This window comes from Odocoileus virginianus, chromosome 15 (assembly GCF_023699985.2).
Source record: "Odocoileus virginianus isolate 20LAN1187 ecotype Illinois chromosome 15, Ovbor_1.2, whole genome shotgun sequence".
Taxonomy (NCBI): domain Eukaryota; kingdom Metazoa; phylum Chordata; class Mammalia; order Artiodactyla; family Cervidae; genus Odocoileus; species Odocoileus virginianus.
This window is the reverse complement of record NC_069688.1, coordinates 22,483,732-22,502,246: the sequence shown is the minus strand read 5'-3', so window position 1 is coordinate 22,502,246 and position 18,515 is coordinate 22,483,732. Positions and strand designations below refer to the sequence as shown.

The 18,515-nt window shown below is 43.1% G+C and overlaps 1 protein-coding gene and 1 long non-coding RNA gene across 9 annotated transcripts in view; one reads left to right on the top strand and one right to left on the bottom strand.

Moving 5' to 3' along the window:
• Nucleotides 1-18,515, top strand: part of EYA1 (EYA transcriptional coactivator and phosphatase 1) — a 471,064-nt gene that overhangs the window by 100,701 nt on the left and 351,848 nt on the right. For 4 of the 8 annotated variants that reach the window (XM_070477140.1, XM_070477138.1, XM_070477139.1 and 1 more), the window contains exon 1: nt 10,173-10,405. The exons of 2 other annotated variants lie outside the window; for them this stretch is intronic. In XM_070477140.1, the coding sequence (XP_070333241.1) occupies nt 10,382-10,405 (24 nt within the window). In that variant the 5' untranslated portion in view covers nt 10,173-10,381. Of the gene's footprint in view, nt 1-10,042; nt 10,120-10,172; nt 10,406-15,451; nt 15,684-18,515 lie in introns of those variants that run through there. 2 more of the 8 variants (XM_070477144.1, XM_070477141.1) reach the window with 2 other exon arrangements.
• LOC139038456 (uncharacterized) lies at nt 4,613-9,142 on the bottom strand. The gene is made up of 2 exons (XR_011491454.1): nt 8,403-9,142; nt 4,613-6,001 (listed from the first exon to the last, which is right to left on the bottom strand). It is a non-coding gene; the product is annotated as an uncharacterized lncRNA (long non-coding RNA).

Below are 18,515 nucleotides of genomic sequence, written 5' to 3'. Positions count from 1 at the left end.
CCGTGCCTTTGCGGGGTCACCGCGCGCACTGCCGGCGCTGGCGGAGCAAGCTGTTCCCAAGCTCCCTGGAACCCCGCGCCGAGGCAGCCGCGGTCCCACATCCTCTCGGCGCGATCGATCTACCGGACGCTACAGGTGATGAGCAGGGTTCGAACCCGCCTCTCCCGCACAGGCATACGGCGCCCTAGGAGCGCCCCGGCCGGTGAGAGGCGCGAGCCTCGGCCGGCTCCCTTCCCGCCGGCGGTCTCCTAGTATCACCGCCGCCGCACCCTCTTCTAACCTCCCTCGGAGGGCTTAAAGTCTCAGGGTCCTCCTGGCTCGCTCCTCGCGCGCCCTCCCCCAGCGCCCGCATCCCAGAGCTTGGAACCTGAGCGCATGTCTCCGCTGCGGCGTCGGCGGGCCGGGCGGCTGCGGAGTTGGCGCTGGCGACGGGGGGAGGGGGTGGAGGCGGGGAAGGAAAGGGAGGGGTGGGAGGAGATGAAGCCCCGAGAGAGGCCGTGGGTTGGGGCAAACTGATCCTTGGAGGGCTAAGCAGAAGCAGCTGCTGGTAATAGGCGCCGCTGGGGAGGCAGCGGGTTTCCCAGCCCCGGTCGCTCGCGGCTGCGAGGAGCGCGCGGGAGGCCAGAGCCACCGCCGGCTGGAGCGACCTGCAGGCAGGCCTCGTTGCAGACCCTCTTAACCTTCCGGGGGATCCGTCAGTCCCAGAGGGCTTTCCTGAGCCACCCTCCTCACCAAGACGGGGTAAAAATCACATCCCATTTCCCACTTCTGCCTCCCGAACAAACGCTGTCCTTTCCCCTCCTAGCACCCCAAGAATGGTGCTGAGTGGGTGTTATTCAAAGCCTCGGAAGGAGGAGGGACGGCAGCCGGCTGCTGAAGTCCCCTCGCGTCCTCTCCCCACACTCAGCGTCCTCGCAGAGGTGCCCAAACACGACCCATTGTTTGAGACCCGGCGGCGAGGACGCGCCTCACTTAGAGGTATCTCTTTGGTGATCTTTTCCCAGTTACTTCTGAGAAGGGAGATAGGGAAACTGTGTCTGTTGTAGTTTCAGCAGCTTAGAATATTAGTCAAATGTTTGTAAATGCAAACAGTTGGAAACTTAAGAAAATTAATAAGCACACGACAAGCCATAACAACTGATTTTTATCTTTCATTTTATACCCGTCCATGATCCATCTAGATATTTAAAAACCCGTGATTTTATGTCGTTTACATAAACCACAGGCATTTGGCATTTGCTCTCCAATTTTTATTCCGATACATTTATGAATTGGTAATTGGCCTTCAAAACCTACTAAATACATATTTTAAACCTGGAAAAATAAAATTCAGCTCAATTTATTGCATTTACATTTTATACAGTTTTTTTTTTCCTTTCTTTAATTGAGGGAAATTTCTCCAAAGTCTCCCCCCGCCCCCACCCCTCCCCACTTAGAGTCCTACTTTCAGGGCCTCTGATTACTCTGTTTTAGTGATATCTAGTAATAATTGCGGTCCCAGAATATAATCAATCTAGAATTTCTTTCTTTGAACATTTACATCATGCAGAGTTTTCGTTACAATCTTGTTAACATCTTTTGTTGAACTGAACTCATGCTAGAAAAGAAAAACAACAATGAAAGTTCTTAGGGAGGGAAAAATTGTTCTTAAATCTTGATTGAGATATCGGCGGTAACACTTTGATTTATCTTTCCTTCCCAAAGGAAGTTAGTGTTCAGTTTTATTGATCAAATGGCACATCTATATGGACAAAAGTTTGTCTTTTAATTCTGTTAACAATTGTGTATACTTTTTGCAAGAAGACGGTAAATTCTGAAGCAAAACAGCTTCCAGAAGAAAACCACTCTCTTTATCATCTGCCTACCTGTTTAGCCACCCCTAACATATCCTAAAGGTATCTTTTCATCTTTACTTCTCTGATACTCGAGGGCTTCAGGACTCTCTAAGTGAGGTTGTAATGTCCTCTTTGAGGGAGGCTATGCATTTCTGTATCTTGGATTTGGACAGAGGAGCTGTTCGTACGTAGTCTTTGGGGGGAAATAATCTACTCCTACTTGGAAACAGCCTCGGGAAGAGCATCCGTTTCTGAGGTTCCCCGGAAAAATCCCCACAGCGCGGGCTGCTCCAACATTTACATCCGTAGACGCGTCGCGGTCGTTCTTCCACACCTATTGGATAAGGGCAGCTGTGAAGAACCAAAAACGGATATGTACTGGGAGAGAAGAAGGGAGATTCTCGAATTCTAAAGCAATACCATCATTTCTAGTTTCACTTCTCTCCTCCCCACCTCCCCCACCCTCCCATCCAATTTGCAGGGCCACGTGTGCAATTCTACATCCCAGAGTCTCTTCTCGAGTTTCTTATATAGTTTTTGTTTTTTTTCCCTCTCAAGTCGTCAGAAAAATAATGCCGAGAGGGGAAAGGGGCCTGAAATCGAATTGCAGAGGCAGCAGGCAGAGCAACCAGACGCGCCTGCACACAGCCCCAGCAACCCGGAGTCTCTCCGGGTTTTTCGAGACCGCATCCAGTCCAAATGCGCAGCGTCCTGGGCTGGAAGAAAAAGACGCGTCTTACGAAAGCAGCTAGACTTCCGTAAGGTGAAGGCGAAATCGGCAAGGAAAATCCTCCTACCTGAGGTGAATTTCGCTTAACTCTCTGAACCGAGCTCAAGTCGTTTCAGGGTCTTTGGTCCAGCGATTCCTCCTACGTCGCCACAGACCCACGCGCGGGACCTCTAACTCTCTCAGACTATCCCTGTTTTCAAGCTTCCTAGCTCCATTTTCACGTCAAAGGAGTCATCCACGTTTGATCCTTGCAGCTACATTCTCAGGAATTCTTGCACAGGGAACCCCTCTTTCCGAGGCAAAACGGGGTTTGATCAGCAGTTCTAGCTCACGTTTAAATTTAAACATACATTCATACCCCGCTGTGCCTGGCCTCGCGGCAGGTCCACTTTCACCCACAACAGGGTACAGGTAAACGCTCGTTAGTGCATTTTGCCTCCTACGATACCATTGCATCTGATTACACTTCAGAATTCCCCACGGTACTGGAAAGACACCCAAACCTATTGAATAAGTGACTTGAGACTGCTGAGAAATTTTATTTAACAACAAAGATGAAAAACTGCTGGAAGCAGTCACACTGCAGGGACCGTGGTGCTCTTGTTTTCTTACATAAGGTAGAATAACTCCTTTTTCAGTCCAACAAACGTTTTGTCCCAGTTGATCATCAGTGGTTTCCTTAGCTGATTGTGAAGTGGTTTGAGTTTTCCTCTTGCCTATATAAATCAGTTTCATGATTTGAAGGAAAATATCTATATCATGTTAGATTGAGGAAAATTATTTGGCTCACCATTTGCTTCAGAATCTACAGCAAATTAAAACATGAAATCTTGGGACAAAGCTTTTAGAGGAAAGTTGCCATGAGTTGTTAGTATGCTGTGTGTTCTGAAAAATGAATGATGAAATTTATCTTTCAGACTCCTTCCTTTCATACTTACTATAAACATCATGGGTTTTGGCTCTGATGCAGTTAATTTATAGATTTAATAGTACATAAAAGCACTGGTTTAAATGATGCACAAAGCAATGTAAAATGTTATTCCTTGAAGGATAGCTTAAGCTATCAAACATTTGTTTGATAAAATAGAATACCCTAGCAAAACAAAGCAAGCAAACAAAATATCTGCTGTTAGGAGAGAAACCACATGGAGGCAAAGAATAAAACAAAACAAAGGAAAAAAACAGGCATAAACAAAAATAGGAACAAAAGAAGTCAACTTCAGTCAGCAGTTCAACTCTCTGAATATCTGACTGATGCTCCAGGACACACTGGGTTTTCATTATCTAGAACATCTCAGTGCCTCTTGTTACATGTTAAGAAATAAAGACAATTACAGTGTTGGAAACATAATTTTCCTCACTCTAAATATTTTATGCTTATCAAACAAACAATGGTTAGTTTGCTTTCTTCCTTTCACTGCTCCTTTGGCACTAAATTTGGCACTTAGATGGTGCTTGGCTTCGCATGCAAGGCAAGGCAGTTAAAAAATTATCTTTATAGCTACTTCTGGTGCCATTCTTCAGGCGCACTGTTGGCTAAGAGAGAGATGATTGCTTGCTTCATCTAAATGGGCCTCAGTCCACAATCTGTACATTTATAGAATAACCCTTTATGTTACCTCTTCTCAATGAATTCAAGCTTTCGTATCCTGGGCTTTCTGAAGTCAAAGTAAACTGGTGAGTTTTATTTTTGCATGACAATAGAACTCACAACATGGAATAGATTTTTTAAAAAGTTCAGCAGTAATTTACAGCTGTAAACCTAAAGTCAATAAAAGTACTATCAGCTATCTGCCAAATACTTGGTCAGGAAATAGCAAATGAGATTTAACCTAGATAAGTACAAGCAATAGGTCTGGGGAAATATAATCTAGAAGTCATAAACTTGAGGTCCTACTCCATACTCGTCATGAGTCAAGCTACCAAATATTTCCATTCCACTGGCCATTAGAGTTTGCTTATGAAGCATACAGTTCTGTTCCAGACTATACTGAAGGAACAGTTGTGTTGGACGTTTTAAAAATGCACCAGCAATTTTATTCTTGGAGGAAGAGATGCTATTTTTTTCATTTCTTAGTTGTGAGAAAGAAGAATAAATCTGATGCTTGTTTGTCATCTGATATTATAGGAACGTAAAAGGAACAGTCAGGCCATTGCCTTTGGGCTGGGGGGAGAAACTAGTGACTTCCACATTGAGGAATCATATTCCCCCAAAGCACTTGTTAGATATCCTCTCTTTGTAAAGGTATAGGCAGCTTCCAAGTGGATATGTTAACAAGTAGAATGATCTGGATAAAAGCAAACTGGAAGCTCAGGAAAGCTCCGCCTACAGCAGTGGTTGACAGTGAAAATTATGTATATGCCAAAAGAGAAAGATGATAAAAAGAGAAGAAAAGCAGGCAAATGAAATATGCAGAAGGATTGCATCTCAATCACTTTGGAAGACTCACCTAAAAAGAAAAGATCAACAAAAATACATTTTTTTTAAAATTAGTCAAATGTACTATAAAATTTGCCATTTATGAGACAAAGGATATAGGCAAAACATCACCTCAAAATTATCTGTAGGTCTTTAGTAACAACCTGGCCAAGAATCCTAGCCTTGCAGCCCTCACTTGCTGTCCTAAGCTAGAAGTGCATAAAGATAAAAGTAAACTTAAACTTATTCCATTTACCCCAGGTCCTCTTACTGCATACTTCCAAAATCCCTGGTGTGATTAAAGAATTTGATGACGTTAAGAAGTCTCAATAGGAGGAAATGTATTTCCTAACATGAGTCAGCATGGTTTAGAAAACCAATCCTAATGTAACAAGAAATTGGATGGAAAGGTCAAAAATTTATGGCTCATGTAATAAGTTCCCGGGTAGTGAGAAGACTTTTCCCTGGTTTATCTCACACACTTGTTCTTTTTTTTTTTTTTTTTAAGAGAGCAATAGGCATTGACATTTAACTTTCAGATTATAAGAAATTCCAGTAGACTAAAAAAGACGTACACTTTCTATAATATAAAGGTCCAAGGGTATAGGGACCATGTCTTGAGTCTTGTGCATAACTTTTCTTGGAATAATCATTCTAATGCTTTCAAATAATGCTTTCCATCGAGATACACTCTATACCCAAGGAATTAACATGCTTCCTCATGGTACTCAGTGATTTAACTGAGTGAAAGAAGCGAGGCCAGGGCAAGGGGAAAATGACTGGTCTTCTAAAAGTTTTTTTTTTTTTTTTTAATGGTTCCTGTACATAAGAGCATTTCCAACTCATACCTGGAGAGTTGGCTTCACTCTTGGCTGTTCCCATACGGTCCAGTCCTCTTTCCATGACGCTCTGAGGTAAATCTCAATCTAAACTTGTGGGCTGGATCTTCATTTTCCTTATGAAAACTCCCATTTGGTGCATTTGACGATATTTTCTAGATGAAATTACACTGCCAAACTAAATAACAAAGGAATGTTTAAAAACGTGTGGGCTGTGTGCGTGTGAGAGAGAGGTCTCTGAATCAGGACTAGTCATAACATACCTGTCAGTATAGGCGGAATACAAATGCTCAAAGAACTACAAAACTCCTGTTGATTTTTGCCCTATGCCTTCTGTGGATCTGTATTTGAAAGTTTGAGGACTCGGATATCGATGTACATTTCTGTCACATGTGTTCTATATTTATGCCATAAGCCACAGTATAACTCTACATTTAAGGAATTTTTGTGCAAAAAAACTTTCTCAACTTTTTTTTTATTGCACATAATGTAGGTTAGGCCAGCAGTTAGGATTAGCATTTTATGACATGTAAACAGCTGAATGTTCTAAGTTCAATATAAACCAACAGATACATAATTGAGTCCTTATGGCATTTACTACTCACATGGCAATCCAGAAGATAAATATATCTCTATATATACATCAATAGATGAATATAAACTCTCATGTAGCCTCAAATGGAGAATTGTGAATATATGTTTTATTGGATTTTGGCTTGCATTGCAAAAGACATTTACGTTTTTTGAAAATTTTATTCATAGTTGCATTCATGTCAAGTGAAAAAAAAAAAGCATATTTTATGTCAAATATAAACCTATCTTGGGTGGTATAATTCATTAGCAGATTGTGACCCTACACCCAGGCAGGACTATAAATCCACGCTGTGTGCCTGTGACTGATTTGGGATTTGGATTTCTGATTTGGCTGAGAGATGTGCAAAAACCTCAAGTAGTCAACAGCTCCCTACTGGCTATGCATCTGAGGGGCTCAAGAACATTGTTTATTCCAGCAAGTGTCTGGAATACATTATACTCGATAAATTGGCTCCTGCTACTCCCGTTTTGGAGAATATGAAGAATTTGTATACTGTGCTGAAATAAATGTACTTTGCCCAAATAACAATGTTCCTTAAAAGAAAATTCTAAATATGACTGTATCATCTGAATCTAGGGTTTCCAATATTTTAAACACTTGGCATTTCTGAAATGGTAATAATGAACTAATTCTCCACACCTTCAAACTCAGAAACTGGTTCAAAATTTAGATCTGTTTTTATCCAGGGGCCATATGAATCGAGGTTTCCAGAAGTTGAAAAAATAAAATGGTAGGACATTTGGGTTCAAAGTTGTTCTATATATATATATATATTTTTTTTTTTTTAAGAAAAGACCAAGGCTAAGGATCAAACGACTCCTTGTATTAAAACATAAACATTTTAGATTATATTTTACTTGAGTTATACTGATTTTTCAAAATATGATTTTAAAATAAATAACAAACCTGTAGTCTAACAAGAGAAACTTTCATTGGCTTTGATGAGGTCTTAGCAGACACATATTTGGTAGTTTGGGGTTACTGTTGGCTTGCTATTGAAATAATACTTTTGATCACCTGTGCTTTAAGAGATTCTAGATTTACTTTATGTTATGGAAATTCCTTATATTTGTGAATGGGTAGAAATGATAAGTGATGAATTAAAAAGGGCAAAGTCATCCTCATCAACTGGCTGACTTATATAATGTTTCTATTTGGACAAGGTATTGAGGTCTAATTGGGTTAACATAATTCATCAATGCATTGACTTCTACCCGAAGTCCTCTTCACCCAATTGTTGTTTGTCATTATTTAGTCGGTAAGTCTTGTCCAACTCTTTTGTGACTGTAGCCTGGCAGGTTCCTCTGTCCATGGGATTTCCCAGGCAAGAATACTGGAGTAATCCAAGGATGCCATGCCATCCTTCAGGGGGTCTTCCCAACCCAGGGACTGAACCCATGTCTCATGCTTTGCAGGAGGATCCTTTACCACTGAGCCACCAAGGAAGCCCCTTCACCCAATACACAGTGTATTCTGAAAACTGTGTCTGTCTACACACAAACATTCAACCGATAGGATCAAAAATTGGTCTTTGTGTAGATTTCCATTACCTCCAGGGTGTTGGTTTTATCTCTTAATCTATAATCTGTGGTCTTTGAAGGTGAAGGATTAGGTCTCATTGTTCTGCCTGGCACTTCCTGGTACCTACTACAAGTCAACAGACACTCAATGATTGATAGAAACAGTGAAGCTCGTGAATCTAGCCGATTTTGAAAGAGTGTGTATCATAACACCCGTATTCATGCCCTGCTTTACACTTTCCGAGGCCGCTTTGCTTACATTATCTCATTTGATGTGAATAATTGAGTGGGGGGTGGGAAAGGGATTTCATCTGAGAGGGAGAGAGAAGGGCAAACATTTGAAGGCTCACTGAGTCCTTATAAGAGCAAATCATGAAGGGTTTTACATATCTTTCACTGCTTGTGATTGGATCCTAATCAAGTAAGAGGAAGTTCCCAAAGAAGGAATATCTCACATTACCTACCTGTAATGGATGCTTTGGTGTCTTTCCAGATGGCACAAGTGGTAAAGAATCCACTTGCCACTGCAGGAGATGCAAGAGACAAGTGTTCCATCCCTGGGTCTGGAAGATCCCCTGGAGGAGGATATGGCAACCTGCTCCAGTATTCTTGTTGGGAAAATTGCTTGGATAGAGGAGCCTGGCAGGCTACTGTCTATGGGGTCACAAATGAGTCAGACACTACTGAGTCTCTCTCTCTCTCTCTCTCTCATACACACACACACACACACACACACACACACACACACGGTTCATCCAACGGTGAAATTCTTTACAGGTTGAATCAAGAGCCTCTTTAGCCCCTATTACAGATGCAAAGGGACTCTGAGGTGACAGAATCTCTCTCCTACCCTCCCAAAGGGTACCTTGATGCCCAGAAAGGCAAAACGTTTAATAGCAAGGATACAGGGTTAGATGTGGATGTTTAGTCCAGGCCCCCAAGCACAATTCTGGGGAATCCACTTACTACTCTTTGCCTCAGTTTCCCTAGCTCTAATAATTTTCCCTAGCTCTAATAATTTTAAGACTAATTGCAAAATTATTTGAATTCTGGACGTTTTGATAAGTTTCAGTCTGACTGCTTATTCCTTTACACCCTCCCCACCCCAACATGAAAAAAAAAATCACCGTGTCACTCCACCCACCTCCACCTAGTTCCTCCTTGTTAACAGAGAAAACCCCACCACCCTCGGCTCCGTGGGAACACCGCGAGGGCCCAGGCGTCCGAGTCACCCCCGGGGGAGTGGGCACCAGGCCCAGACTCCAGGTGGCGGGCCGAGGGTAGTGGGGGCCCGGTGAGGGGGTTGGGGGGAGGGCGGCTGGAGGGGAAGGGGATACCGGGAAGACCCAGGGTGCTGGAAGGAGGGTTCCCGTCGCCAGTACCGGCCCCCGCGTCGCTGAGCACTTAGAGCCGCGCCAAGGGCGGCCCGCGACCAGGAGGCACAGGCGCATTTCAGAAGGAAAGAAAGAAAAAAGCTTCGACTGGCTCGAATTTCTGGAAGCCAGAGCAGTTTTGGCCCTAAACACCAGCACAGAACCCCTCTTAGCTCTGCCTCGGCCGCTCCGTTACCCATTTTCGGTTTGGTTTTGGAAGAACCGGTTCCTTGGCCCCGCGTCGCCGAAGCTGTGACCCGAGTAAGTCCAGCCGCCGGGCCCGGTCGCCGGCCACCCTCCCCTCGCGCGCTCCCTTCCCACCTTGGCCCCCGGCGGCCGCGCTCCCGCCCCTGCCCGGGCCGCCCGCCCGGCCGGCTTTGGCCTCCAGTGGGGTTGCGTTGACCAGGAGACTTTGTTGTGAAAAGAAATCTGACCCTTGGGCTCCGAGGCCGCAGCCGAGAGAGCCCGGGGCCGCGACGCCCGCGGCCTCAGCCGGGCCAGGAGGGTGGCGATCGCGTCTGGGGGGCGGGGTGGGGGGTGGCGAGAAGTGGGTGCAGCCAGGCGCGGCGCCCCGACCCCTGCCTGTGATTGCGCGCTCGCCGCCTGCCACGCGACCCCCGCGCCGCCGCCGCCTCGGCCTCCTCCTCGGCGTGGGCACCGCCGCCAGGTACGCGGAGCCACCTGGAAGGGTGCGGCGGTGCGCGCGCAATAATGGGGCCGCGTGTCGGGCGAGCAGCTGGGGGACGCGGGCGTCGCCCCCGGCCCTCGGCATCAGGGCGCTTCACTTGGAGGGCTGTGTTTGGGACCGGTGGGTTTTCTTTGGGGGAGGTGATGACTGATGGGGACGTCGGGGGACCGAAAAGGGGGATGGCGGTCATCTTGGCCTTATTTGCTGTTGCGATTGCTCTCTTGGACGGGTGTTTGTGCTTGAAGCTCCAGCGATAGGAAATATTTGGGGAGCAGTCTGAACAAACGAACATTTAGTGCCTTGTAGCCCCGGGAGTTAAGTCTTTTGGCCCAAAGTGGATTGTTTGGTCCAATTCAAGGACACCAGTTAAAAGAAGTAGCAGATGACTTGGAGGAGGTCAATGAGGGTGAGGCATTATTATTCTATGAATAATTAGGGAAGCGAGGAAAAATAAACAGGATCTCTGCTTTAGCTTTGGACGGGGGAAGGTGAGAATAATGCAAACGTTATAAACAACTATCATTGTTTACTTTAATTGAGATCTTCTCTCATCCAATTTTCCCCCCCTAAACCTGGACATATTTTATTTTATAATTGGAAGAAATGTGCTTTACAATGTTGTGTTGGGTTTCCACACTACAACTCCAATCAGCCATGCTATGCTTGGTGGCTTCGTCGTGTCTGACTCTTTGCAAGCCCATGGACTGTAGCCGGCCGGGCTCCTCTGTTCATGGAGATTATCCAGGCAAGAATACTGGAGTGGGTTGCCATGCCCTCCAATGCCAGTTACACCCAATTTTTTTTTGTTCTGGGAGCCACCCTAACACTAGCTAGGTAAGTCATCTCCTAAAACGCAAGGTCTAGAAACTGGTGCAGAGGGAACCCAACCTGGCACTCTGTGACAGCCTAGAGGGGTGGAATGCAGGGCACGGGATGGAAGCTCAAGGGAGGTGATGTATGTATAACTATGGGTGATTTGCCTGCAATGCAGGAGACCTGGGCTGGATCCCTAGGTTGGGATGATCCCCTTTAGGAAGGCATGGCAACCCACTCCAGTATTCTTGCCTGGATAAACTCCATGGACAGAGGAGCCTGGCCGGCTACAGTCCATGGGCTTGCAAAGAGTCAGACACGACGAAGCCACCAAGCATAGCATGGCTGATTGGAGTTGTAGTGTGGAAAGCCAACACAACATTGTAAAGCACATTTCTTTAAATTATAAAATAAAATATGTCCATATTTGGGGGGAAAACATTGGATGAGAGAAGATCTCAAACCTGTTAAGAAATGTAAGTTGATTATATATTCCAAAGAATCAGTGGTGTCAGCACAGAGGATGCTGGGTAGAAGTGGGAAGAGCAGGACTGATGGAGGAGCAGGATGTCCATGGAGGCCAAGGAAGGCCTTCCTCCATCCTGTTCAGAGACCCCAGAACCCTGAATTTCCTCTGTCGCTAGCTCAGAACTGTTCATTCAGCCTAGCCCTGGGAAATGTGCCATGTACCAAACATCTTGTTACATGGATTCAGATGGTTTCTGCCCTGAAGGAGCGGTCTGGTGGACGATTGTGACTCATAGGACTAGTACTTGGATGGGGAAATAGATGGACAGGCTTCTCAGAGGCAGGACTGGATGGGCCTTGAAGGTTGTGTAGCAATCTGGGTAGAAAGTGTGTCCTCTGGGCAGAGAGCTGTTAACACCAAGGGCATCGGGAAATAGTCTGGGGAAACTGCAGGTGAGCAGGAGAACCGGACGCAGGAGAGATGCGGAGGGACCTTAGGTAGGGACAGATTGGAAAGGGCTTTGATGTCAGGCCAATGGACTCAGTCAGATGTGTTCCCTATTTGGAAGAGAGCAGAAGCTAACACGTTTCACAATTTGAAACGGATGAAGGCCTTGGGGAAAAGGCAGAGGAAAGTGTTAATATAAGATGTTACAAAATAAGTATGAAAGCATCAATTAGTGGGATTCTTTAGCTTATAAAAAATTCAAAGTGTTCATAAAAGGTAATTAAAGAGAGGGAACATAACAAGAACAAGACTGTTGCACTAATTGCCTTAGTAACCTGAAATACTGAAGTGTCCAGCTATCCTTACACAATTGACATGATACTTTTGGTATGTAAAAACTAGAAACGATGAAGCGTAGTACGTTATAGTTTTATGACCTTTCATCCTTTACTAAATGATTATTATCGTGCACTCACATTTATTGAGCATGTACTATGTGTAGGATGTATTATCAACCTTCTCCATCCTATTAGATGTTATTGGTGTCATTGTATAGATAAAGAAATGAGCTCTTTAAGTTTTCCTATGAGTGTAAATGAGCTGCCCTGGTGGCTTGGATGGAGGAATCTGCCTGCAATGCAGGAGACCCGAGTTCCATCCCTGAGTTGGGAAGGTCATCTGGAGAAGGGAATGGCAACCAACTCCAGTGTTCTTGCCTAGAGAATTACATGGACAGAGGAGCCTGGCAGGCTACAGTCCATTCGATCCCAAAGAGTCAGACACGACTGAGTGACTAACATTTCTTGCTTTCATGAGCATAAATGAATTTAAGACACTTGAGCCAAAACTTCAGCATAGTGAGGTTTCATAATTCACAGACGGTATTCAGAGAAATTCTTATAACCTCTCCCTAGGTAACACTTTTCCAATATCTTTAGATGTTATTCTTCCTTTATTTATGAACTCAGTCTAAGATGCGAGTAACTCTCTTTCTGTTTGGAGGATAGTTCAGGGAGGTGAGAGAATTATCTCCCATTTTTCTGGTGACTTCTAAAAGTATAGAATTCACAGTTTTATCCTTGAGTTCCTCTAAAAGTTATGGTGGAATAGGATTTAATGCAAAATAGTCTTCTATTTTTAATAGGAACTTAGAATATACTTAACTTTGAATTATCTAGAGTTGTTTCATTTAGAAACCAGAGCCATTTATTTGTATTTAAAGCAGTGTTTATTATTTGTACCAATTCTTACTGTCTGTGTGAATAAATGCAAGGCGGTGAAAAAAAAAAAAAAAAGTTCCAAGAGATTCATTAATCTTTCCGAGACTACAGAGTTGATGAGTGACAGAGTAACTGACTTAGATCCCTCCCTACCTTCCCTACGTCTTCAGTGTCTTTTTCTCTCCCCTTGGCTGCATCAGGACTAGCTGTCTGGGGCTTTCTGTTCTTCATCATTTCTACCAGTGACTTGAAAAAAGGAAAGTAATGGAATGGTTTTGAGGTTGGCATATTACACAAAGCTGAATGGATATCTCAGATCGTTTTCAGAAGAGTTTGTGTGTCCCTAAGCTCATAAGCGCTGGTAGTGTTTGGCTCCAGAGTCCACTGACCACAGACATGTTGTGGCGGGGGTGGGGGGGGGTGGCAGGGGGGAGGAGGGGAATCCGAGCATTAACTCATTTCTAAAAAGATGAGTAATTAAATTTGGGGGCTTGAGAGGAGATCGGATTGTAATCTTAGGAAATATCATCGTAATCTTCTGATGTTTCAGGGATTACTTTGTATCAGGGGCATATTAAAATACATCCATGTTGGTGCAGAAGAAAAATGGACCCTAGAAGAGAGGGTGTTGATAGGTCTGTTTCAGCTCAGTACAAGGGAATGGCTCGTAAAGGTTAAACCTTCCAGCTGTAGACCAAGTGGCATGCCAAGTTGGTGAATTTCTGTCCCCAGAAGCAAAGATGCAGAAGCAAGTTGGCTCTCAGTCAAGGAGGTTTCGGGTGATTCCTGCCCTAAATGGAACTTGGATTCCACAGCTTGCTTCTGTGGCTCCATCACAACATCCCATACCATGTATATTCCCATCACATTATGTCACCCAGTAGCTCTTCTCTTAGTGAATTCAGGGGAGAGGGCTTTGTTAACCATTTCAAGGTTTGCTCTAATGTAAGTTGTCCTTTGATTTTAAGAAGAGTGAAATCCAAAGAAACTTTGAGTCAGTGCCTTTTTTTTCTGACCACTTAATGCTTTCTCCATCACCGTCTTTGTTTTTGGTGTTTTGGCCTCTGAGACTGCAACCCTGCAGTCTTATTCTGTGGCAAGCAACCCTTACTCTTGTCAAGGTGCAACTAAAAGTAAGAGTCAGCAGCCAGGAAATGAGGAAATTGCTTTGCCTAACTTTGCTTGTGATTGTCAAGGGTAAAAGAGCAGCAAGGCATTTATTCCCCAGTTCCTCCCTAACTGCATATGTAATCTGCATGCATCCTGAGGTCTAATGAGGAACCTGAGTCCCCTATAGTAAATACGTTACGTAGTGAGCTGACTGTTCAAGTCTCTGCCTCCATCCATGGGTAAAATTGCCTTCGAATTTTAGCAAGAAGTGAAAGAAAAAGAAGTGACATCAGAATCTGAGAAATAAGTTTGCACCTTATTTTTATGACTAAAACGGCTTTTTTGTTCTGGACAGCTGAACTTACTGTGGGTTAAGCAGTCAAGCAGAAATAGATGATGCATGCCTTAGGGAGGGGTGTTGGTGGTTGAACATTTGGATAAAGACCAGCACTGATGTCATGTTTGATTTGGAGGGGTAAGAACTTACCATCCCCAACGAAGAAGGCAATAACTGTCAACACCATTTGTGGCTTCATTAATGGGACTGGGAAAAAAAGAGGTTGACAATTGATAGGAAATATAAATTTTGGCACATTGAAAAAATCATCTTTATAAAGTGTGTAGATCAATGAATTTGGACAATTATGTATACTGAGATGATCATGACCATTAAGATATAGAACATTTCTGGTGGTGGCTTAGTCGCCAAATCATGTCTGACTCTTTTGCAACCCCTTGGACTGTAGCCCGCCAGGCTCCTCTGTCCATGAGATTTCCCAGGCAAGACTACTGGAGTGAGTAGCCTTTTCCTTCCTCAGAGGATCTGATGGAAACCAGGTCTCCTGCATGGCAGGTGGATTCTTTACCAACTGAGCCACCTGGGAAGTTCCCTCATGCCCTCAGCAGTCCAACCCCACCCCACCCGCATCTCTATCCTTGGTTCCATTCCCCTGCTTTCCACCCCTGTGGATTTTTTGTGATGTATGTTTAACATCTTCAGAGGTGTTTGATGGTAGAGGTTTCTGTGTAAAAGCAAAGGAGTAGCTATTTCAGATGCCCTTTTCCTTGAATAAAGTAAGAAATTTCATCATTTAGTTATAGTTATTTGGACAGCAGCAAAGAGCCATTGAATGGAACCAGTTTAGTCTGCTCAGTTCAGTTCAGTTCAGTTGCTCAGTCGTGTCCGACTCTTTGAGACCCCATGAATCGCTACCAGTTGTTTAAGAGCAGAAGTTATTTTAAAAGTAAAACTAGAGTCTTAGGAGGCTGAGAAACTATTTCTGTGATCCATTGTGGACCAACAATGTCTGTGGAGGACTAGCAATGCCCCAAATTCAATAACTGCAACAGAACTGATACAACACCCTGGTGAAATTTTGGATGAGTTTCTCATGTGGAATTATGGTTTAGATTTTTTTCTTAGATGTCTGAATTTCTTTATGACATAAAAGATTTATGGGCCTGTAGTTCTCAAGCATTGTGCTCTTATAGCACACTTCTCTCCCAATCCCTCATGGGCTTGCAACCAGTTGTCATTGTTAGAAGAATTGACTTCTTCTGTGCTTCAGTAGAAATTATTTTATGACAATGGCTGTGAGACTCAACCAACTAAGTCACGTGACATGGTGAGTTACCTTGCTGAAGGTAAGGGGGAAAATGATTAGAAAAATGGTAAAAGATCCCATGTTTACTGAAATATGTTTTGACTTTTTTAAATTTAAAGGTGTTTTCCTTTTTAAGATTTAAAAAAATTGAAGTGTAGCTGATTTATAATGTGATAGTTTCAGGTATACAGCTAAATGATTCAGTTATACATGTATGTACATATAGATATATCCATTTTTCAGATCCTTTTTCCTTATGGTAAGTTGCTTCAGTAGTGTCTGATTCATTGTGACCCCATGAACTGTAGCAGACCAGGCTTCTCTGTCTATGGGATTCTCCAGGCAAGAACACTGGAGTGGATTGCTATTCCTTTCTCCAGGGGATCTTCCTGACCCAGGGATCAAACCCAGGTCTCCTGTATTGGCAGGCGGGTTCTTTACCACTAGCGCCACCTGGGAAGCCCAGGTGTAATAACATTTGTAATAACATGTTTTTCCTTATAGGTTATTACAAAATGCTGAGTATAGTGCCCCACTTTGACTTTTTGTCTTGAATCTGTGAGAACAGATTCTATTCCAAAAGCAATGTTAAGTGAAAGAAGGCAGGTGACGAGTGTGATAACCATGCCTACATTTGTCTGCATAATGATGCCTACATCAGTGATTTAGTTAAGCTTTCAAATACCCTGCAATAGTTTTAATATGCAAAAGTTTGTCATGAATACAAAAATTTGGTAATCTCTGATATAGGGAGGTTCCTGAATGTTGTCAAGATTACAAATTCTTTTGTAGCAACTTTATTGGAATATTTTATAAATATAATTGCTGTGTTTCATCCTTCTACTAGGGTCAGTGTTGTTATCAGAGAAAAATCCAAATAAGTTAATTTGACTTGAAAAGAATTAGCATTTTTAGCTATCATACCTCTTGATCCTTTAATTATTCTGTTTGGAATTTATGCTTAAAGAAATAATTTAAAGAAGGAAAAAACTTGTTGAATAAAGATATTGGAGTGTTATATGCTATAGTGAAAGAGTGGAAAAAACTCCCAAATATCCCACTTTATGGAAACATCTCCCTGATGGACTATTACACAGGCATTAAAATGATAAGTGTACAGACTGCAAAATACTTAGGAAATGATGTTAAGAGAAACCATAGAAACACAAACATGAATATTTGCGCTAATTACAGCTATATAAAATTGTGTCTGCATACAGACACGTTGGGTTGGTGGAATTACAGGTGTATTTCTTTAGAGTTTTCTTTATAATGTAGAAAGTACTACATTGAAATAGTGTGTAGGTCTAATACTCTTGGAAACAAAGCTTGAATTCAACTTTAGTTACTGAATAACGCGTATCTTCATTTTCCTAATTAGTGTCAGCTCACTGGGTTATCCCCTTGTCTTATATTCTTCCTCTGAAGGAAGCTGCATATGGTGGAAACAGAAATCTGGTCGTATTTATTCAGAGATTCTGTAAAGAATAGAGGCTTCGTCCTTCAAACTGTAGAATAGCAGCACCAGTGAATCAGTGGAAAAGCTATAAATGTAAATAAGTGTGTCAGCATTTATTTCTCTAGAAACTGCATCTCCAGCCATAGAATTTCACCAACATAGAGCTGAACTTGATTTTCCTTAATGGCTTCCATGGTTGGGGTGTGTGGTCCTTCCAACAATCAGAAAGGCCAATGAGAATCTGGGTTTTGAATCTGACTCACCTGAGCATGCCAAATTTCTGTTTCCCCTGATATAACCGAATTTCTGAAGAAGGTGAGGAAAGCAAAGAAGAAGCCACTTTGAGACACAGCCACTCATGGAATAGTGAGTTGAAGAAGTCTCTGGAGGTCATTTATCCAATGGTTCATTTCACTGCAGGCTTCTGTTTGTAAATTTTCTTAAAGACCCCTTGATTTGATATGTTTATTCAATCTGCAGTTGTGGTCTTCTGGGGACATATTTCAGAATAGCCCTTTTCTTTTCTACAAAGCAGTGTTCAGCCACTAGTTTCCTTCTACTTCTCAGGAATGCTAGAAAACTCAACACTTGGTGAGAAGGCAAAAATGAAAGTGATGGTGTGTTGTAATGAAAATACTCTTTCATCCAAGGAGCTGCAAGTTACTAACAGTGTCTGATGGGTCCTGGTTCATTAGAGATGATTTATATGTCATCTAAACTAAACCCCCCCACCTTTTTTTTTTTAGAACCAGCAGGAAAAATTTAAATATATGTGTCGTATAAAATTTGTGAAAGGATTATTTTCTTCCCAATCATATTAATCACCACCTCCACCCTCACCTTGTTTTTCTTCAATCTGGAAAGTCTATTCCATGCACCTGCCTAACTAGACCCTTTCTCTATTTCATGGCTCTGTAACTTGCACACTTATTTCAGCTTCTCATCTTCCAATCTTTTGATGTGACAATAGTCAGAATGTTTTTGATGATGGTAAAGAATCTGCCTGCCAACGCAGGAGACTCAAGAGACTCAGGTTTGAGCCCTGGGTCAGGAAGATCTCCTGGAGAAGGAAATGGCAATCCACTCCAATATTCTTGCCTGGGCAATCCTATGGGCAGAGGAACCTGGTGGCTGCAGTCCATGGGGTCGCAGAGTTGGACACAACTGAGCACATATGCTACTACACTGCACACTACTTTTATTTTTTGATGAGCTAGAACTAAAGTAAAAGTGAGATAATTTTTACAGGTGAAATGAGGTGCTGTTGCTTATTTTATCAACTGCCTAGCAGTTGGAAAATGGGTGGGAAAAGAATAGGAAGTGTCAATGTGGGGTCGTGAATATGGACTTACCAGAACCCAGAAAACTTGAGGTTCAAAGCTCTTGAGTAATTT